We start from the raw sequence: 22,531 nt of genomic DNA, 5'->3' as shown, positions 1-22,531 counted from the left end.
AGGTGAAGAAAACTGGCGTCAAACATTATCAGCAAATGAAGAAACTTGACTGTGGCACGTGTGAACACAGACTACAGCCATGCAGCGCTTTTACCGAGTGAGCTAAAATCTGGTTAGGACAAAACTGTCAAAGCCAAAGGGGTTGGATGTTAAATGAGACGCAAGTAATCACTGAAATCAATTCAGATTGCAGCTTTCCTCCTTCTCGACTTGCTGGACACTTGATTTAATCTTTAATCTCCTCACTCACTGCTGAGTCACCTCTCATCTTCCCTTTTGATAATCTCATAATGATTTGCCTCGTCGCTGTGAAACGTAGGGAAGTATTCTTCTCACCGATTCCCTCAAGGATTCATACATACTTGCAGAGCCCGACAGAATATTTGGGCATTTAAAACGCTGATATATTAGCTGATGTTTTTTTTATTCATTTCAGACACACAAAAGCACAGATTTACCCAATACTTGTTATCTGTAGTTTTTCTTAATGAGTTCCTACTAAGATAGTATGACAATGCAGTTTAAAATATTGTTTTGAGCGTTTATCGGGTTTCAAACAAATGATATTAACAGGAAAGGTGCAGAGTGCCCCCTAGAGGACAATATACACAACACTACATCTCATAACCTTGTTTAGGATATTTCTCTCCTTTGTTTTTTAACTTTCATTTTCATTTATTGACCATTACAAACACTGATATAAAGAATGATACCGATAACATATCAGTATCAATATCCACCAATATATCCGCCACACTGATATATCTGCGCTAACTCTATGTAGAACAGGGATCAGTGTTTTCTCACACTTTAAATCATTTTTCATTGTTCCTGCAAAACTGACAAACATGATCTTAACTTATTACCCTTCACTTACATTTTTTTTATGCACATACTGATATTTTTGTTAATACATGTAATAATATGTAGCACCTCAAAACTTTCACCTACCAAAATCACAGCTTACCGTAATAACTCCTCCCATAGCAATTAGGAGTTTCCATGGATTCCCACCTCTAATCAGTAATTATGTTCCCCAAAAACCTGCAGCAGCAGTGAAATTTAACTGTTTACCTGGACTTCATTCCCGGCTTGACTTCAACCACCTTGTCTGAGACATGGACCACACGAATGGTGACCTCTCCAGACTCGGGATGGTTTTGCCGCTTGATGTAGTCGTTCACGCGAGTTTCTAAAAAGCTCCCCAACTTGGTTTGAGGAAGCCCTGCGGACACAGAGAAACAGGTGTGACCAAATAACAGGGCTGAGAGGTACCACTATTCTCACACTGTAGTTTTTGGTGAACAAGTATTTTAACTTCTTTATTTGTGAAAAACTGGAAGCAGCTGTGGGACAGAGCCTTTTTCTGACTTCATTCATTGAAAACCTCCACCAACAAATATCTACTACCTTATATCCAGGAAACAGACCTCCATACAACACATTTCATCAGCCTCACTCCAGTATAATCAATCTAATCTTTTGTCCTCCATTTGTTCAGTTTCCTCAGGTTTTTAAAGCACAAACTGCACACCCCACAGAGATATGGGAGATATCTCAATGAATCAACTCATTGGTGCAAAAACACCACTTTATGTCTGCCAAACGGTGTTACCGATGGCATTATCATATATTAAACTAAAGATAAGGGAACAAACAATGTGTTTTTCTGACAGGCTGCTAGTAACAAAGTGTTTAAAGTAGGGGTGGAAATTTAACGCATTAATTGCAATGAATTTGAAAATATAACGCATTAAAAAATAATGCATTTAATCGCACTTTGAATTCCTAGCTAAGGGGAATTTTTGTTGATGCACGATTTCCTGGTATACCGATTACACTGATGCACACATCAGAGCTACAAAGCATCAGAAGAAAGCGCATTGCTAGGACTGATGGGAGGCAAATTTCATTTCAAAAGACTACCTGATCGAACTGGACCTGAAAAAAGTCAGATGCAAGGACTGGACTGAAAAAGCAGCCAATGTCCAAAAACTTTGAAAGATGAAGAAACTGCTGCTCAAGACCACGAAAACGCAAAAAACTAAAGTCAGGACAGTCTGGATCATTGGAAAGCAAAGTGTAAAGAAATGAAGGGAAACTCAGGTTTATGTATAGGATGGCATTTCTAAGTTAAATGTACTTATAAAAACACTGAGAAATCCCTTCTTTCAGCATGGATGACTAATGCTAACCAGGCATAGTTTTCTGGGTAAAATCCAAATCTACATCAAAAAACAAAAAAAGAGCCTTGCTGGCAGCTTTCTTTACTGTTTTTCTGAGTCTGCTGGTGACAAAAACAACACCATTCTAGTAACTTTGCACGATTTACAGTTCAAAATAATCCTCATTTATCCTGCAGTGTATAGCAGGGGGGTAATACTGAACAGAATTGCAGAAACGGGTATTTAAAAGAGTAAATAAATGAATTGCACTATCATACTGTCTGCAATAATACTGGTATAAAGACATAAGGTCATATTAATGCTATGACAATGCCATAGATTTACACTCCCTACTGCCTGCAACAATTAGATGATCTGAGCATTCCTAAAAACTGTGTCAGATGATGACTGAAGTGCAGTGCTTTTCAAAATATACAAGAAACGTGTTCCTGCTGAAGGTGAAAACAAACTTGTTTAACCACTTGAGGCAAAAACCAGGCTACGAAGGAGGAGATACTAACAGCTGCTGATGTGCAACCCAGATGTAAACAAAAGAGCCTGCCGAGCACTGCTGGTGCTGCACTCCACATGACAGGAAGAGCATACAGTGGACAGAAATCACTGATGCGGTTACATACTTCGAAGTGAGGGCTTCAAGCAGCTAAAAAGATCAAAGATACGACAACCCAGACAGATTTTCAAGATTAGGTTACTTTAGTTACTGTTGCCTCAATGTCCAGGGAAAATACGACTTTGGCTACTTTTGTGCTTTTAATCTCAGCCTGATCTTTTTGTTAACACTATTATCGTTTTTCTTTTAAAAGGAAAAAAATAATGAAATTGTGGACACAAGCGGTGGAAATAAGCTTTCTCCAAAGGGTGGATGGGCTCTTCCCTAGCATAGGGTGAGGAGTTCAGTCATTCAGGAGGGGCTCAAAGTAGAGCCGCTGCTTCTCTACATCGAAAGGAGCCAGCTAACGCAGTTGCCTCTTAGGTAAGGTGTTCGGGTTAGGGATGTCCTACTGAGAGCAGCCCCCCCCCCCCGGGGGAGACCCAGGACACAATCTCCCTCTTGGCTGGCCTGCGAATGCCTTGGTGATTCCCCAGATAAGCAGGAGGAGGTGGCTGGCAAAAAGGAGGTCTGGCCTTCCTTGCCCCCGAAACTCGATTTCACATAATTGGGATAAAATGGCTCGATGATTTATTGTTTTGTTATTTTAGATTTTAACTGTGTTTCCTAGTTTTAGACTGGTCGGTCAGTCTAATTTTTTGCCCCTCATCTCTAGGTCACACTTTAAATGAGGAAGTAGAGGGTGGCTGATATTGCCTTGAAATTATATCACTATTTCACGACAATAAAGATGAAAAAAAAATATATATATATATACTGAAGGTTTTATTCATGCTTGCGCTTGAAACATATATTAGTGGAAGTAAATCAATCCTTACTGCCGGTGACACAAACCTTATTTGTCTAGATTATTTATCAAGATTGTTTAACAGGTGATGTAGCATAATGTAAACATAAAGACAGTCAACATTGATTTTATTCTGTGGCAAGTTTTGGTACATTTTTTAAATTATATACATTTTTCATTTATCTTCTAAGAGAGGCATTGAATTCATGTGAAGAGAAGATTTGTACATTAGCAGGAATGCACACCAGTGTTATAACAGTGTGAACGCAGTGTTATGTTTATGTGACAGTGCAATAAAAACATTTGTCACTACAATAAATATATAAAAATCAATGACCAATCCTGACACATAATCACAAATCTCAGCACCGATCAAAATAATTGTCCAAGCCAATTTTCTTCTGATTAGTTGCCTCTCTCAAACAGGTGCTTTATTAAAAATATGTGGGTAGGGCAAAGAAGAGAAGCAGAGGTGTAAGGACTAAGCATTAGACGAGCCCAGCTTTATTCCACTTACTTTTGGCGGCGTATTTGTTTTCTTTCCGTGTCTTATTGGCCTTTTTGAGACAGCTGTCACAAACAAATCTGGAAGTGAAAATTCAACGGTTAGATTTGGAGGTTACCATCAGCTCTGTCACAATAATCAGCAGTGACAGTGACAAAGCGGCTCTAATCAAGACATGACTCGGCCTTTCATGCTAGTCCTCCTTTCTTTAAACAACTCTAATGAGTGGGAAATCACTCACATCTCTCAATTAAAAACAGACCACACATGTAGGGAGGTCAATCTTGGAGGAATGAGTCTCTTTGCTACGGGACTGCCGCCACGCTGTCAAGCATTTTTGACACCCCCACCCCGATGTAGCGTTTGAGATTTAAAACCTATTTTAAATCAGCAGCAGCTGGAAAAGTGAATGTCAGACCCAACATTTGTAGTTGGGCATATTAAGTGATTTTAGTTAAAAAAAAGAAAAAAAAGAATGGAGATTATATTCCAGACCCAGTCACGCAGAGAGCGTGTGTGTTCGCGTGTGTGTCTGTGATAGCTGGCTCACCCTGACGGCCATATGGTTTCATTATGGAGGACGCAGATCTGGTGCATTTTACGGCCGCAGTCGATACATTCCACAAGTCTGAGCGGGGAGAGAGCGCGAGGAGACAAAAGACAGACGTTCAAAAGTTAGTACAGTGAAAACATCACACCCGAGGAAATAACCCGCTTGATTCCTCGAGAACCTTTAACACAATAATGGCTCTCAAATGAGTTAAGAAGGGCTACATACAGCTCGGGGTCAAGCGTGTCGTTCTTCTTCCGCTGGAACTGGTCTTTGTTGATGGAGCTGTGGGAAAAATCAGAAAGAACCAGCTGTAATCAACTCAGCCCTCTGCAGACTGCAGGCTGCATTTCCTTCATTCGGAAATGTTTACAACAAATTCAAAATGTGCCCACTGCCTCAACACTTCCCCTCTACATGCTCTCATCCTGATCATCTGTCATGGAAGACAAAGCAATAATAGGAAGCTCTTCTAACCCACAGAGCTGCCACAAACTAATCCTGTGCAGCTCAACACTGTTTAATCCTACAGGACTCACTGTTAATTATCTGGACCATTTTCTCGCTCATTCAACAACTGGGTCAGTAAATATCAGGACTAGAACTTTGTGACTGATTATTCCATTATTCATTTGATCAGTAAAATCTGCAGCCTGTTTCCTAAGCTGCAAGATGCCACTTAGCGAATGTTTTGCCCAGGCTGAGCTCAGTTTACTACCATGTGTGATAAGTGTGTGGCATTGGTTCTCATTTTGGCTAACAGAAAGATTCAGGACGATTATGTTACAGTGATATCAAATACAGACGAGCAACAAATCCACACCTAAGAGAAACACAAAGACTTAAATTATAAAAAGGAAAGAAGTGAAGCTTCTTTCAGCAGATTTTACACCAGAAGCCCTCCTGATCTTGAACTGGAATCTTATGTGTGTTAAGCAAATGAGTGAATCACTACAGTGTGGCGCCACTAATAAAAATGCAATGCTTTTACAACAGTAACATTAATTAAGAAAAAGCAGCTTGAGGAACTAAAAACAAAACAAATAAACAAACAAAACAAAAAACTGCAGCTAAGCTATAGGTGTACACAACAGGAAACATTTGAGTGCCTTTTTTTTGTGCAGGTTTATTTCCAAAGATGTTCCTCTGCGGAGGCATCGCTGCAGAAAAGCTGCTCTGCAGTGTTGGGAGACACTGATGATACCATTTAGAGGACACAAACTAACTTTTAAACTGTATTTTTGATCACTAAATTATATTTTCGTGACGTAATTTAGTGCTGGTCGCTTGCACAATAGTCTTTCACTGCATTCACAACAACCCTATCAAAATCAGTGTGTTGAACTGTGTTTCACTCAGGAGGACAGAAGCATTTCTTCTTAAAAAAAAAAAACTAAAAAAAAAAAACTAAAAAAAAATAAAGTTTCCAATTAGTTTTCAATAAATTCACAAATATATTTGATAGCCTAAAGAAAAGGAGTGGGTTTCAAGCATTACACAAGGACCTCTGAGATGAAGCAAGCTGTCTTGTGTTGTGCGTTGCATGAAGGAGACAATGTGATGGTACTCACGTCTGAGGCTGGGAGGGGTCATCCCCCAGGGAGACACTCTCGCCTTGGATTTCGTTGAAACACTTCTCACAGAAGTGATACCTGTCAGCAAGAAGCCCATATTTTGGTGAACTACACCGTTCGTCATCAGCACAGCCAATCACAGAGAGGGCACGAAGAAGCAGCCGCCAATCAGGGCAGGACAGGCCAGGGGGTGGACACACAGGAGGAGGCAGAGGGCAAGGTAGGTCGTCGCCGGCAGCCAATCGTGATGCAGGGTTTTTGTGTGGGCGGGTGTTTTGATTTTGCGCGTAAATTTCGGAGTGGATGATTGGTCACACCAAAGCAGGCCAATGCAGACATCACAAGCGTTAAAAAAACACAAGGAGGGAGAGAGGGGAAGGAGAAGGGAAGGGAAAAGGGAGGAGGGAGGGAGATGGGGAAAGGGAGGTCAAAATGAATATAAAAAAATAAAAAATAAAAAGCGTGAAATAAAACGTTACAGATCAGACGGAGACGATGAAGGGAGGGACAGAGGGAGGGGTCGAGGAGCATGGAAGGAGAAGGATGTGAACAACAACCAACAGAGGACAGAGAGCCAAGGCAAAGCAAAGATTAGCATCAGACGTTCAGTGATAAACAACAACAACAACATTACAGCAACATGAGAGACCACTAGGAGCTGTGGAGGAGGAAGGGAGTGAGGAGTCTCCATACATGAAAAGGTGGATGAGGAAAAAAATTAATTATTAAATGGTAAAGCAACAGAGACCCATCATCCTTTCTGGTCATTTATAAAGTGGGAACCTTTCTTCTGGTGACGAGCATGACACCACCACCACCTCCTCCCACTCTGCTCATGACGGTACATTTTAGAAAATGTGAAATCAACTTGGTTGTGAGAACAGTGGTGCAACAAATTTAAAAAAAGAGGAACTGTGCAGGACGACGGGAGCCCACTTTATGAATGACAACAACATGGAAATTAAAGTGGTGAAGTATGGAGATGGTGCCAGGGTAACCATTTGAAGCCAAATTAAAACTCATCTGTGATTGAACTGACTGATTGATGCTATGCTGTAGGAAATATCAGTGTGAGGAATACAACACGACACATACGAGGTGATCTCACTGTCTGCATTGTCACAGCAAAAAAGAAAAAAAGAAATGAGAACCAAGTTCTGCCGACAGCCCTTACCTGTTCTGGTAGCTAAAATAAGCAGCATCACGTTGGATGGTGCATAACTGTTTTCCATAGCAGCATAGCGTTTGGGGGGAAAACTCAAACTGCAATGAGGAGACAAAAAGAAATCTCATATGAATAAATGTTTAAAAACACACACTAACACTAGATGTACCAGGTTTACATAAAGTCACAGACTGTAAAAAAAAAAAAAAAAAAAAAAAAAAAGAGAGAAGATGGACTTCAGGGTCTTTGTCTCCAATGGCAACCAGGGGACAACTTATCTGAATTCAAAACTAACTAACACATTACATTTCTTTGCTCCCTTTTCAGCTTCTTCTAATCCTATATCCTAATCCACGCAGTGATGCGGAGGATTTGTCTGAGTGGAGAGAACTAAGGTTATTATAATTAACTAAAACTAAAGTAAAACTAATATTAAGATGTGAAAAAAAAACATTTTAGTTAACCAAAATAACTATAAAAACTAGACTTTAAATAAAATAAAACTGAAACGATTTTGTGAACTTCAAAAACTAAAATTAAAATGCAGGAAAAATCTTTAGTTTTAGTATCTGATAGTTTGGTTACAAAAAAACAAGTATGTGTTTAAAAAGTTGTGTTTTTATTGCAATACCTGCCTCTGACATATGCCCTCCATATAGTAATCATTAAAAAGACTAAGGTTAACACTGAACCTAATAAAAACTAAAATGCAACATTTTCAAACAACAAAAACCAAACTGAAATAAGAAAACCCACTCTGGAAACTACCTGAAGCTCAACTAGATTCAAAACAAAAAAGGTTCTATTCAGCAGGTTTGATCTGCAGAAATGGTAGATAAAGTTTTTCCACTTATTAGTCTACACCTGCAGACACACAGGAATGATAAAAAACATGGTTCTGCCTCACCTTCCTCCCACAGCAGTACCCCAGGCCCTGCATGACGGGATCAATCTCCGACTCGAACACCTCAGCCAGCTTGGAGCAGTACTTGTAGACGCGGGAGGTTTTGCGGTTGTACAGCCAGGCGTTGTTGAACATCAACCAGATGTCCTCTATATACTGCCACGGCTCCTGGTATTGCCCCGTGTCCAGCTTCCGCTTGATGGTCGACAGGTCCATGGGGTTCTTCACGATGTCAAAGTAGTCCTGGTTTGGAAGGGACGCCGTCCAGGTAAGAATGGCAAGTCAATGTAAAGTTCAGGTAGTTGAGAAAGATTTAGAAGCAGGGAGAAAGGAAAGAGCAGCGAGATGTGGGAGCATTTGATCACCCAAGGGAAGAGTTTGAGAGATGGGGGGAAAAAAAAAGAGTACGATCAAGGTCATCGTCGTCGTGGTCATCAGGTGAAGGTGCGATGACGGCGTCGCAGTCAACCAGGCGGGACCAGAGTAGGGAGAGAAGAGGGTGCAGGGGGACAATGTTGTTGAGCACTGTAGAGAAGAAGGTTCGCGTGCAAACAGAGAGACATGACAACTTCTGCCCTCCAGCTCTCTGCCTTGCACCCTACTTTAAAAGTCAAGTCCCTGTCTGTGCTGTCAGCTCATACACCCATTTAAACACTACCTAAAGATGACATGTAAACATAATGCAAATGACACCCAGTAATGTGACTGCAAAATTATTATTTATCAATTTGCTTTGGGAAGTATGTTGGCTCATTTTGCCACACAGCCGGGGGGAAAATGAGTCTCTGGGTTGTGATCAGGGTGCAAAACCAAGAAGAATAGAGCAGCGGCAAAAGCAACAAGGCAGACAGAGATAAACTGTTTCTAGCAGCCGAGTGGTCGGCGTCAGCTATGCTAGCAGCACGAGCGGCAATATGTTGGCTGAGTTAAAATCAACAGGGCTGAGGTGAAGCAAGTGAGTGTGAGAGGAGGGACGCCTCTCTGGGTTGTTTTTCTTTTCCTGTCTTAGGCATTCTGCTTCTCCTCAAACTAAAGCACAGTTTGAAAGGCAGAGAGGGGTGTCAGAAGAAAGGAGGTCCATCGGCTCTGAGTGAAAACACTCACAAGAGGAAAAAAAACCTGATAAAAACAAACAAGCAGTGCCTAATTTCTATTACAGGGCCGAATATATATCACAGCAATGTGCTATATTTTGTTTTTTATTAATCCAAACTATTGTAAGTTACATTTCCCCCCCCCCCCCAAAAAAAAGAGCTGAATGGTTATTCAGCAGCAGAAAGTTACATCCCTTGAATGTGGGTGCTCCAGAAGGAGATGTGAGCCAACAGGCTTGCTAATCACTGCTGTTTATTAATGTTCATATTTGCAGTGGGAGGACAGACACAGTTGCTCCGATTCAGAGTAAAAACATCCTGAATCTTATCAAGTAGTCTTCCCTCCAAATTGGACCCACTGAAGGTCACCCACCTCTACACACTGCCCACCTGAACACCGTTACACTACTACTGGTGAGGAACTGAACTAGAAAGCTAGCAATGGGACACTACCACGATGATGATGATGATGATGATAATGATATATTTAAAAAAAACATTTTTTGAAGCAATGCAACTTTAAAACTTGATGTCAAATGGCAACAAATTAAAATACATAAATGAAAGCGACTGGCTCGTGAACTGCAAATCATCCAGAGTGTATCCCGTGCAAAGTCTTTATTTTTAGGTACCGGTATGTGTAATATTCTTTCAACCGGTTTTTTTTTCTTATATTATGAAGTTTTTAAATATGGAGTTAAAATACATTTCAGCTGTTAATACCTTTTGATGTTGTTTCATATTAAATTTGCATTCATAAGAGCCACTGCTTTCATTTACAAATGGCAAAAAGTAGCATACAAATACAAACACGTAAACATATGACATGCAGTGGGGGGAAAAAAAACAAAAACAAAAACCATTGAGGTAGGAGTACAAAGTAAAATTAAAGTGTGGGAAAAAAAAATACGAAAAGTATGAGAAAGAAAAATATTTAAGATGGAAGAAACAAAAACAAAAATAAGCTAAATTTTGAGAGGAGTTGAAGCAAAATGGCAGCCAGTGCAGTCCCTTACCAGGTTAGTTTTGTTACTAGTTCGAATACGTACGGGTATTCCCAGTAACTGGGGGTCCACCGGCTGACGGAAGGGAAGGGACTCCGGGTCCTGCCGGTACAGAGATTCCAGGGTGGGCATCAGAGCCTGACGCAGCTCCTCGGGCTTAAAAACTGGAAAAGGAGAATCAGTCAGGGAGTGGATCAGGGAGCGGTCAGTAACCCCCCCCCCCCCCCCCCCCCAACTGCATTATTAAAAGAGGACGTCTTGTGCTCATTTCCAGCTCTGTGTGTTTATTCTTTAATTTATTCATTGTTCATTTTCTTTCTGTCTGATTTTTTTTTTTTTTTTTGGGGGGGGGGGGGGGGGGGGGGCAATATTTCCTAAAAAGGGGGGGAAAGAACAGAACCACAATAATTCAGGAATAATGGGTGCAGGCTTAAGCAACAGCTTGCGTGAGCCTACCACTCATACATAATGCAATGTTTTGCATATTATTCTGTGGTATGATGCACAACACTGTTAATAAGCTACGACAGCCTTCGCTACTTCACATTCACAGGCCAGCACTGTCAGAAACAATGATAAAGTTCACAGAAGTTCATCTTTCTCCTCGAGCAGATTCATGTGATTTCAACTTATTTCTCTATGACAGTGCTTCACATGAGTCACAGTTTGTGGTTACACAGCTGTCACTGTGGAGATGCTACAGCTGTTAATCACTAACAAAGACAACAGTGGACGCTTACTTTTCTTCTTGCTCTGAGTGTTAGCTGGGGAGCTGTTGGTGGCTGCTGACCCTGACCCTTCCTCTTTCTTCACTTCTGGCTTCTTGTCTTCACTTGTCGCTACTGACGATGACACACAAGATGAAGACGTGTCCATGGGCTCTCCTTTACACCCGTCTCCTGATGGCTTCTCTTTCTTTATCTGAGAGAAAGGTTTGTGTGTCAGTTAACAAATTTCTTTATCAGAATGAAGACTAAAAGAAGACTAAAATAAAACATCAGGAAGTTCATTTTGAAGAGCCTCACCTCTGGTTTCTCCTCCATCTTCACATCAGCTTGACCCTTTCCCATCTTCCCCTTGCCGTCTCCTTGAGCATCGGCTCCTTCGTCGTCCTCTTCTTGTTTCTTCACCTCCATTTTCACATCTTCCTGGCTGGGAGCAGGGCCGTTGGCTGAAGCGAGCTGAGAGGTGGGATCAGTGCTGCTGGTGACTGATGCTGGAGAGCAAACCTGACCATCTGCTGTCAGAGAAGGCTTCGCAGATAGCTGAGGCAGAGCAGGCAGAGATGGAGTGAGGTTTAGAAAAGGCAAGTTAGAAATCACAAACGGGACACGTGCCATGTTATGTTGGGTTTACACAGTCATCTGCTAAAACTAAACATGATGATTTTTTTCCCATATTTCCTGTGAGTACAAAAAAATAAGAGTCAGATAGGGAACCAATTCAAAACGAAAGGCTCACAAAACTTAGTCTTAGGGAAAGAATGTGGAGTAAGAGCAGACAAAATAAAGAAAGACTCTAATCTGCTCACCGGGGTCTGTGGCTGCTGTGATGGCACGTGAGCATTCTGATTCAGCACTGAAGAAGTCTGATTTGTTTGAGGGCCCGAGGAGGCCATGTCCCCAAGTGTCTGCTGTTGAAGGTGATTAGCTTTCTCAGAGTTCATCGTGTGCACTGATGGCTGCGGCTGCGGGGCTTGCTGTTGCTGCTGCTGAGGGTGCTGGGGATGGGGCAGCTGGGGTGTGCTGGGGGTCTGCGGCTGCGGGGTCTGACAACCAGGTAACCTCGGGGGTGTCTGATGGGGTTGAGGTGTTAAGCTGCGTGCTGGTGACGGGGAGTTTGTTCGCATAGGCGGACAATGAGGGAAAGCGTTGGACTGGTTGGAGGATGGAGGCAGGTTAGGCAGAGACCCAGTGCCACCAGCATTCACAGACCCCATAGAGCCTACGGGGGCTCCGGAGCCTGGAACAGAAGGGGCGGACTGGGGAGCGGGGCTGCTGGCTGGGTGGGATGGCGGTGTTGACATCTGGTTCTGATGCAGAGAGTAGGACACAGGATAATGTTTAGTCATCCTCTTTGAAACTTTATCATTCTAAACTTGTTACAAAGTAATGTCACTCTTCAACTCAGTCCTTACCGCATGCACAGCATTCTGTGTTCCTGACTGATTCATACCAACGGCACCAGCACCAGGACCAAGTCCTGGACTGGACCCAGGAAACTGGCCTGGAGGGAGGTACTGGTTCTGTAACGGTGTGGCGTTAGGCTGACTCATCCTCGTTGTTCCTATACCCATCTGGAAACAAAACAAGTCACGTAAAGTCTCATGTAAGCTCTTCTACTGCAGTTAGAGCTTTTCACAGCACATGAGTCAATAAATGGTATTCATATGAACCCAAAGTAATGACAGAGAATGCAACAGTGATGCCAACCTGGTTCAGCGGAGCAAGAGGAGGCGTCGACCTCTGACCCATCGACTGCATCCCACCTATCTGACCAAACTGGTTCATTCCTAAAAAAAAAAAAAAGGACAAAATCGAGGCATGTGAAAACACTTTTCACTGGGCATTGCTGTAACTTGCACTGTTTGGATTATGCAGACATATTAAAGAAAGTGATATAAAGAGTAAGTATTTCCTGGTCGTGGCAGCGTGTAATCTCATTTAAATTTGGCTCAAACTTTTTCTGAAGATGTTTAAGCCTTGGTTCACAAAGATTAGAGTGATAACCATATTAATAATATAGATTATCAGCAGTTTATATAAGGACATTTTTTTTGGTAGAAAGTTTGAATTAACAAAAATAAAAAGCTACAGACTTTGCTTAACAAGATTTAACATAAACTGCTGGCAAAAAAAAAAAAAGCCAAAAATGAAAACCACAAACAAAATTCGGCTCACCTCTGATGATTTGGGATGGCAGCAGAGAGAAAGAAATAAATATCTGCACATAATTTGGGTGAACCAACCCTCTAATGTAGCTCTCTGCTAAACATTTCCACAATGGGGGAAAAGCCATATCTACTTCCTGATTTCTAAATTTTTTAAATACTGGTCTAGAACTCCTGTCTAAAATAAATACAGTATATGACATTTACTCAAGAATCCATTGATTTTAAGTCATTTATACTTGTGTACCTGCTGGATTCTGCATCCTGTTGACCATCTGATTGGGGCCGGGTGGTCTGACCATGGATGGATCAACGTGAGGCCCATCTGACAGAGCAATAACGAGGAATCAAAGTGAGCTCCTTGTCTACTTCAAAATTACACCTTTGCCTCTGGACTACATTTCATTTTTGAGAAGGAAATTTTGTGTTTTGTATCTTGTACCAGGCAAAGATGTGACTGGTGGCAATCAGTTTGATTATTTGTATGCCAGCAGTATTTGTAGACGAGTGTCTGACTGAGGTAATAACATAATGTTTACTCACTAGGTGGTTGCCCCGGCGGCATGGGAGGTTGTCCCATGCCAGGAGGCCCCTGTGGGAGGCCCGCAGAGGGTATGCCAGGCTGGCCAGGCATGATGCCCTGCTTCTGGAGCCGCGTCCTTCTCTTCTCTTCCAGCTCTTTTTGGATTTTGTAGATCTTCTCTGCCAGCAGGTGGTAGTACTCCGCCTAGAAGAGTCGCAGCAAGCGGATTTTACAGGATAAATCCCAACAGCACATAACACTAATGTATGTAAAGTTATTTTTTCTATATCTGCCAACTAATAGTCACACTGGATTCTTACCCTGCTGTTGGCTGACTCATACATATCCCCCTCTACTTTTCGAGCGTAAGCCACCAGATTATCCATCCGCCGGTCCTTCAGTGCAGCTGGGTCAGGAGTGGGGAAGATGGCCTGCACACTGTTCAGATACACACACACACGAATAGGAAAAATGTGCATCTACAATTACGTTTACACCGACTGTTGGAAATAACTTGTTTATTCATTTCATTGCCTCTGTTCTGTTGGAACGTTTGCAGGACACGACAGACTCACAGCTTGTGGACAAGGTGGTTGCGGAGGTCTTGTGTGATGTCTTCATGCCAAGACTTCCTCATGCCTCCAGCAGAAGGTGAAGTAGCCGTGGGCAAGGAACCAAGGCTCCCCACACCATCATTCATCAGACTGAGAGAAATGACAGATGAGTTAGTTAAGGTCTCAGCCAGCGCAACCCGAATGAAAAAGTAGTAAATAGATGTGGCCAATGAAAGGCAGTCTGACCTCTGCGCGTTCATACAGTTGTGCAACATGGCATCTGGCAGTAGCGAGGAATGCTGGTTGGAGGTCTGCACCCCAACTCCACCGTTCACTCCCATAGAGTTTCCCCCTGGAAAGAGAGGGTTTTGGAGTTAGAATAGAAAATAGGAAGTAGACTAGTGTTTACCTTAGATTTTAGAGTGTACTCACACTACACTGTCTATATCGTGCCCTATCACATTTGTCTGATAAAGCCAGGTTGGTCTGACTAGTGCGATCACTGCGCACCGATCCCAGTACACGGTTCAGTTGGACCCATATATGGTACGCATCTGGTGTGATCGCTAACCACGCCAAAGCATAAAAACGTCACGTTTTTACAATGACAGCTGGCACCATGGAAATCACTGTTAAATAATTAGCAAACCTTTAAGGCACGTGAAAAGACAGTTTCTCACCGTTTATAAAAACGTCTCAGCTTGAGCCACAAAAATCACATTGTGCTCTAAAAAAAAACACTCCTTGAAAGTATGTATGTGAGTGAGTGAGTGAGTGGAGCCGAGATGCCCAGACAAACTGAAGTGTACTTGGGTCTGGATTGTTAAGTACAGTGTGAATATAGGCGGGGAAGAAATACAAACGATGTTAGCATAGACTGTTGCATTCAGCGTCACTGAAATGTAAATTAAACTTCAGTGGAGAACTGTAAAAGATTAAGGAGGAACTAAAGAACACTCAGCATTCACCAAAGACTTGTAAAGTTACATGTTTAGGCCTCTTTCATAACACCTGAGGCAGCGCCAGCAACTGATGAGAAGTTCTGAACAACTTTAAACAGCTCATTCGAAGTTTCCGAAAAGCTCTACTTAAACATTACAGGGCTGCTTAAGTTGTTCCCCAAAGGTTAAGGACATCATATTCCTAGCAGGTTTCTATATACTAACCCATGCTGTTTACAGTCCTAATCCCGGGCTGTCCCTGCAGCCCCTGGTTTGGCACGCTGGCCTGCGACGGCTGCTGTGGCATCTGGTTGCCCTGGTAAGTGAGGCCCAGTGCAGCATAGGCTCTCTCTATGGAGCTGGGGTCGATCTGGTTGGGAGGGTTCAGGTTCGGTGCGTTGGACTGTCCTCCTGGCACACCTGAACCCAAGGAGTTCACTAAACCCACCCCAGCACTGTTGCCCAGAGCTGTGGCAACAGGAGAAAGAAACAGAGGTAACGAGAGATGAGTATCGTGAATTCTAGCCCACTGTGATGCACTTTATTGTTTAAATTAGAAATAATAATTAATTAAGGAATTAATGTGCAGATACAGCCAAAGTCTGAAAAGGACTCACGCTGCTGATTCCTCTTGTCCCCAGCATTTTTCAGTGGCAGACAGACAGGACAGTCGTGTCGTGTGCAGTTCTTCCAATGAGAAATGATCTGTCTGGATGAGGCACAGTGCGCCACTGGAGGAGAAGACAAGTGTGAGGAAATGTTTTAGAAAAGGAAATAAAAGATGAAGAGTAAAAAAGATGGGAGAGCAAGTGGAGGGAAACGGTGTGTGAAGAGTGAAGGCAAGAGATGATTAACATGACAAGGATGAACAAAAAAGCAAAATAAGAGCCAAAAGGTAATAACTTATTATATGAGTCACTCAGTAAAACAAAACTACGTCCAGATGGAGACTCGGTGAGACAAGGAGAGGAATTACAGTAAAACAGCCAGCTGAAGAGAAAATAACTCATCCTGATAGAGAAAAACTGGGAGGCAAACCAACAGGGATTAAAAGAAAATATGTAAAAGAACAAGAGAAGGGGAAAAAAGTGTTGCAGATGCATGACACCATCGTGTTTATGAGATAAACCACACACCATATAAACTAGCCATCGGTGTAATTCAGCAGACTCACCCTGGCAGGACTTGCCAAGCTGGCAATGAGTCATGTGGTTCAGCACGTTCTTCATGGTGCGACAGTGAGGCAGGTTGCACTGTCGTACCTCTCCGTTGGCCTGCTCCCTCCGCTGGCATTTGTGCGCGTGCAGCAAGAGGACCAACTGCTGTTGAATCAGCTTCCGCTTCTCGGGGTCTGCAGTAGGAGGTGTGGCGCCGGGTCCCGCCCCCACAGCATTGAGTCCAACCTGCACCCCTCCCACTGCTGCTGCTGCCCCGCTGACCGACACACCGCCAACTGGTCCAGGCTGCTGCTGCTGAGGAGTCGTCTTAGGATGGAGAGTAGAAAAGAGGCACAGGCCACATTAGAAAGATTATCCACCACAAAATGATCACTTTCAGTAACCAATCTTATAACAGTTGAGCACCTAGCAGCTAAAGATCCATGCTGCAAGAAGTCTCCGAGCATGGATCTTTGAAACTGCCGTTTTTGCCATAAGTTTCAGAAGTTTAATACACTCGGTAAGATCAGGTACTTGATTCAACAATCAGTAAACTAATATGGGAAGAAATGAGGAAAAAGTCTACTTCTGAATAATGCTTTCAGCTATTTAATAATTAAATACAGCAGAAGAATCTAAAGCACGAACGAGCCTGCTGAAAAGCACAAAAAAGGCCAGTTTTTAATTAGAGCCAAATGGTATACAGCATAATAAGTAACTCTGTAATGTAACCGCAGCAGAGCAGGTGACAGCGCCCAGCTGACTTCTGATCATCTCTCTTGGCTAATGATAATCAGTGCAGAACATCCACCTGCTCATTTAATTGGAAATGTGAATGAACTCAAAAATTGGGGGCAGCTCTTACACTCAAACACACAGACTAAGTTAACAACCTGCAGTGAGTCACTGCTATCTGACACTACACTCCTGAGGCTTTTGGTTGATCTTTATGATGATTCATCTCTGTGAGATAGGTGGGATTATTATAAAGGTGATCTGAGCTACTTATTTACCAAAAACTCCCTCCACCACAACTGTGTTCATTAAGATAACACGGGACACAGTTATTTAGCAGAGGCAGCCCATCTTTTCTAAAGAGGTAATGACAAAACAAAAACAAACTGGAAGTCATCAATGAGACCTACAAGCTGACTGAAGCCAAGTGTGGAGACTGGGTGCTGAGATCGAGTCAGAAATATGACCCCATCCCAGTCTGACAACGCACCAACAAAAATGGGAAAAAATGACATTCAAAACTTTTAAACCCCCATTATTATTATTATTATTATTGTTATTATTATTATTATGTGTCAGCAAGGCTCAGTGTCAATGTCATCTCAGCTGCTACACTGTCTGGAAGGGAGTAAAAGACTTCTTGTACGACTGCCAGTGAAAGGCCAATATTTGAAGAAAAAAAAATGCTCATCTGGACACTGCCTTTCTGAGTAATTAAAGGCACAAAATAAAACAAATTCCCATCTGGCTCTCAAACTGATCTAGTTTATAAGACACATCATCTAATCGCCTCTGATAGGATGTGTTGCAAATGGCAAATCTCAAAAGCTGTGCAATCATATATAGCAATGTAAAGTTATTGAAGCAGATCTGTAAAGAATAAGGTAAAAAGTTTAAGCTCTCTGGCGTCTACTTTTCCACCTCCATACATTTGCCAGTTGTCAATATTGGAGGGAAAAAAGCACCGGAGGCAACGATAGTTGGTTTTCAGCCTTTCAAAGGATATATTTAATACAGTAAGGATGACTGTGAAATACCCTCAACACTTTTTCTTCCAATCTGAATCTCATTCAATATTTGGTTTTACTTTGAGTCATTCAGAGTTAAAATGTGTGTTTAATTTGCAGTAAGGGCCAAAAGGCTCCTATATGGGCTACAGAGTTTTAAACAGAAGAAAAACCAACAAATCCTACCATTCCAGACATGCCTTGACCCGCTGGTGTCTTCTTCTCCATGCTAAACTGGGCAGCCATATTGCTGGGGAGGCCTGCTTTATTCTGGAGCTGTGGGCCCAGCCCTGCTCCAGGCATCCCCTGGCCAGGGGTCTGGCCGTACGGACCGCCATAGGGGCCCGCGTTGGCCATCATATTCATCTGGAGAGCGGTGGAGAAAAGGGTGAGGGGGTTTAAAATGAAAAGAGGGGGAGGAGGAGACAAGACAATGTAAGAAAGAAGTGTGATAATAAACAGTTTAAAAGGTTACTTTACTTTTCACAACATGTACTATAACCAGACAATCAACACATTTAGTCACCTTTTAAATAACATGACTGTCTGGTTACTGTACTTCACCTCCCTCTCCAAAATAAACTTACGACACAGACATGATTTATTGCCACCTCTTCGACTTGGAAAACAATTTCAGTATCAGCGATGGTCTTCAACATCTGGCCAAACTATTCTCTTATCACAGCAGCAAATCACGGCCTAAACTTCAGTGAGAGTGAGCCTTTAGTACCAGCACTGTGAGGTGGGTGGTAACCTGCTGCCATGTGTAAGTGTCTAATTGAACTGCTGATCCCTACTTACAAGCTCAGAGAGAAAATAAAGCAATTTACTGGGTTTAACAGTGCGATTTCAAACAAAGCTGCAGGCCTATTACTCTTGAGAAAAAGTCCCAGAGACGCAAACTAACGCAAAGAAGTAATCCTTGTTTAAAACCATTTAACCGTCTTTTCCGATAACGTCTTTACGCCTCTAGAATAAAAATCACAATCATCATGTGGCTAACAAGTCACCAGCAAGTGGGTTAACCATCGATACCACAGAGTAAACTGTGATGCAGCTGTACATCCAACATGTAACCGCATTTCTATCTGCACCTGTGCTGGAGATGAGTAGTTTTATCCGAGTGGCAAGTGCACAGCTTCATCTGCCTACAGCTTTCCATGCTCTAATCAGACATATACTTCCAGGCTTCAGCAGTAATTTCAAACTTTCATATTTTATATCCATGTGAGGAATTGAACTCTGACAGGTACATCCCAAAACTGTTTAACCTGCCAGTTTGACCAGTTCAATCTCTTTGAAAAATAGTATTTTAAACACAAATGAGACTTGCTTTGAGTCTGCCTACCTTGTTCAGTGCTCCAGGCTGCTGTGGTCTCATCCCTGCCTGACTCCCGGCTCCCATTTGCTGACCGCCTTGCTGCTGATGTTGTAGGCCATCTGGCAAAAGATTACTGTTGCTTCCCATGCCAGCACTGCCGGGGTAGCCCATTCTAGGTGAGCCATTAACAACCTGGCCCCCCATCAGCCCCTGCTGAGGCTGCTGTCCACCATTACCCTTCTGGGCTCCCACCATAGCTGCTGCCCGATTGTGCGCTCCAACCATGCCGACCTGCTGCATTAATCCAGCTTGCTGCGGCTGGCTCTGGGGAGGCATGCCTTGAGGTCCTCCAGGGGCAACGCTGACACCCCCCATCATCCCCATGGATGCCCCAGATGGCGTGCTATTAGAAGTGGGGCCACCCTGCTGTGGTGCTGCTACTGCGCGCAGGAGCTCAGACAGCTGCTGGTGTTTTGCAGCTGCATCCTGACCACCTCCTCCTCCGAGGCTGCTGTGGAGTTGACTGGCATCCCCTCCGTTAGTCAATCCCAATTCCGAAGAACTGATGAGCTCGTCTGGGAGGTCATGCTCCAGTTCAAAGAGTGAACCGAAATCTAGGCATACAGGAGGAAAAACAGAATTATTACCAGCCAGAAAACTAGAGATTTTGTTAACAGGGTTTTTGTGTTTTGTTTTTAATAATCAACTATTAGAGTGTATAGGCAGGAAACAAGACCAGCACTAGCTGCCTCTCACAGCCTGGACCTCTCCCCAGAGCCCCAGTTTGTGGTTTGTGGGATGCCACACATGGAGTCGGGACAAGGCGAGAAGCCGCAGAGGTAAACAGTGCAGCACCTTGGAAGGTGTGTGAATTTGAACTGCAGTTCTATGGTTCAGAGGAACAAACTGCAGAGACGTGGAGGAAGTCATATCTACTGCAACAGGAGGCACATTAAAATCATAACCTGTTTTTAAGTAGAACTTTCATTTAAAAGTGACAAGAGCATTACCTACATTTTTATGGTAGTTTATGAGCTGTTGGCACCTCACTAAACTTGAAATTCCCATAATGACTTCTCACTTTTTGGATCAAATACTTCCAAAGATGTATTTGCACTAACAGATCCAACTTCACATACGAGGTGATACACGTCCAGTTGCTCTGCCTGCGACACGCTTTGTTGTTATTATATAGAAAAAAGTGAGCTGCACCAAGTGCGGCGCAGCGTCGCCGTGTAGCCAAACAATGGGGACAGAGAACCAGAATGGGCTCTGATAGTACGACCAAAGAGCTAAAAGGAAAAAGGCCTCTGAACAAAGGGCACCAAAGAAGATATGTCAAAGTCTGTGGCTTGCTTACTGTTTCGTTTAAACCCGGCAGCAGTGAGAAAATTAACAAAGCTGTAACTTCTGCGGGACAAGGACGCTCTGCCTAACTTATTCAAGTCGAACAATAGCTAGCTTGTATATAACAATAGTTTATTAAAAACCCAGTATGCTTAGCGCTAAAGACACAATAATCATACCGCAAATGGTATTTCTCTCTCTAGAGTCACTGGTTATCGACTGATACTCAAAAAGACTTGTTTCATTGAGGTTTTTGTCTTTGCTAACCAGATGCAGGGCTCAGTTGAGCCGGTCTGGTGGGTTTATCTGCCTAGCTACTAGCTAGCTGCTCGGCTACCCTCACTTTCTCTTAAAGCTGCCTCGGAAAAACCCTATCTTTCTCTAGTTTTTATCGGGATATCCAAGAAGCCTGGTGCTTAATGTGTCGGCACTTTAATTCTTCAAACTACTCAATTCAAAACTACCTCTACAACTTGAAGCAAACCGGGCTGACTCGCCTCTTCCATTGTTTGGAGGTGGACCCTAATAGTTGCTGCTAGCTAGCCTGTTGAGGCTAACGCATCAAAACACAAGTGCTGGAAAAGTTGTTCCTGTCGCCACAACTATTACCATGTTCCCCGATTAGCGGCCAAAAACTCTCGGATTAAGACTTTAAAAAATAAACAAACAAACTCCCCAAGACAACAACATGTTGCTGTTCGCAAGCAGCAACTTTTGAGCATGTCAGTCAAAGCAACTAATGCAACTCTGCAGGGACTCCGAAAACTGACCGGCAATTTACACACACCTCACAGTGAAGCTGGTTTATATTTTATCCAGCCTTAATAATGCATGCCAAATAGTTACCATTTCCATCACTGGCAGACACCGAGAGAGCAGGAGAGGACAGCTTGGGCCTCTTGGCTGAAGGCGGGCCGGACTCCAGAACATTATCGGCCATATTTTTTTGGAAGAATTAAAAATAAAACGCTTTAGATCCACGGAGGGCAAATGCAATCCCCCACCCCCTTTATTTGCGTCTCCCAGTCCTTTTAAGCAACCTTTCTGATCGTTCCCCCACCGCTCGGGGGGGACGGTAGGGGAGAGAGGCACAGCAGTGTTGAGTTCTTTCAGTTCTCCCCTCTCGTTTTTATTCCTCTGCAGATATCAGTCCCCCTCCCCAGTCGGAGATTTTGTTTCTTCACAGATTTGAGCAGCAGCAGCAGGAGGAGGAGGCGGCGGCGGAGGTGGGAAGGTGGAGTCGGCAAAAAAGGCAAGCGTGCGGCCCTCTGACAACCTCATGTAGCCTCTTCTGCGACACAAAACCCGTCCCAAGATCTGTCCTCCAGGCTGTACTCAGTCCTGCCCGGCATAGTCGGCGGAGAAAATCTCCGTTTCAAATCCGAATCGCTCCAAGCCGGGTGAGGGGGGTGGAGAGCAATTTGTCAGGGCACAAAAAAGACAACTGCGATCCAGCAAACAGAAGCCAGGAGTTGTTTTTTTCCTCCTTTCTTTCAGTCTCCTGTGTTAACTCCAGGAGCCAAGCTCTCTCATGCAACAGATTTCTCTCCTCCTCTCTGATCGGACCTCTCTCAGTGCCACCGATTTCCCTCAGAAGTAAAACGAGGCAGTGGACACGGTTAAAGTTGCACTACAAACAACCTGCACCAGTTTTAAAGTAGCTGAAGAAATTAGTCA

The 22,531-nt window shown here is 43.1% G+C and overlaps 1 protein-coding gene across 4 annotated transcripts in view; it reads right to left on the bottom strand.

The window, feature by feature from the left end:
* Positions 1 to 22,280, bottom strand: part of ep300b (EP300 lysine acetyltransferase b) — a 29,163-nt gene extending 6,883 nt beyond the window's left edge. The window contains exons 1-24 of one of the 4 annotated variants that reach the window (XM_026165596.2): positions 21,701 to 22,280; positions 19,535 to 20,121; positions 18,373 to 18,552; positions 16,462 to 16,771; positions 15,905 to 16,018; positions 15,513 to 15,755; positions 14,593 to 14,698; positions 14,368 to 14,496; positions 14,113 to 14,230; positions 13,813 to 13,996; positions 13,517 to 13,594; positions 12,812 to 12,891; positions 12,517 to 12,675; positions 11,911 to 12,411; positions 11,405 to 11,644; positions 11,120 to 11,300; positions 10,392 to 10,543; positions 8,285 to 8,524; positions 7,387 to 7,475; positions 6,210 to 6,320; positions 4,867 to 4,923; positions 4,639 to 4,716; positions 4,101 to 4,168; positions 1,075 to 1,225 (exon numbers count right to left, since the gene is read on the bottom strand). In XM_026165596.2, coding sequence (XP_026021381.2) covers positions 1,075 to 1,225; positions 4,101 to 4,168; positions 4,639 to 4,716; positions 4,867 to 4,923; positions 6,210 to 6,320; positions 7,387 to 7,475; positions 8,285 to 8,524; positions 10,392 to 10,543; positions 11,120 to 11,300; positions 11,405 to 11,644; positions 11,911 to 12,411; positions 12,517 to 12,675; positions 12,812 to 12,891; positions 13,517 to 13,594; positions 13,813 to 13,996; positions 14,113 to 14,230; positions 14,368 to 14,496; positions 14,593 to 14,698; positions 15,513 to 15,755; positions 15,905 to 16,018; positions 16,462 to 16,771; positions 18,373 to 18,552; positions 19,535 to 20,121; positions 21,701 to 21,794 — 4,250 coding nt within the window. In that variant the 5' untranslated portion in view covers positions 21,795 to 22,280. The remainder of the gene's footprint in view (positions 1 to 1,074; positions 1,226 to 4,100; positions 4,169 to 4,638; positions 4,717 to 4,866; positions 4,924 to 6,209; positions 6,321 to 7,386; positions 7,476 to 8,284; positions 8,525 to 10,391; positions 10,544 to 11,119; positions 11,301 to 11,404; positions 11,645 to 11,910; positions 12,412 to 12,516; positions 12,676 to 12,811; positions 12,892 to 13,516; positions 13,595 to 13,812; positions 13,997 to 14,112; positions 14,231 to 14,367; positions 14,497 to 14,592; positions 14,699 to 15,512; positions 15,756 to 15,904; positions 16,019 to 16,461; positions 16,772 to 18,372; positions 18,553 to 19,534; positions 20,122 to 21,700) is intronic. The other 3 variants (XM_026165597.2, XM_026165598.2, XM_026165600.2) reach the window with 3 other exon arrangements.
* Between the last annotated feature and the right edge of the window lie 251 nt (positions 22,281 to 22,531).

Source organism: Astatotilapia calliptera, chromosome 4 (genome assembly GCF_964374335.1).
Source record: "Astatotilapia calliptera chromosome 4, fAstCal68.1, whole genome shotgun sequence".
Lineage (NCBI taxonomy): Eukaryota > Metazoa > Chordata > Actinopteri > Cichliformes > Cichlidae > Astatotilapia > Astatotilapia calliptera.
Note: the sequence above shows the minus strand (reverse complement) of the source record. Positions and strands in the feature narration are given on the sequence as shown.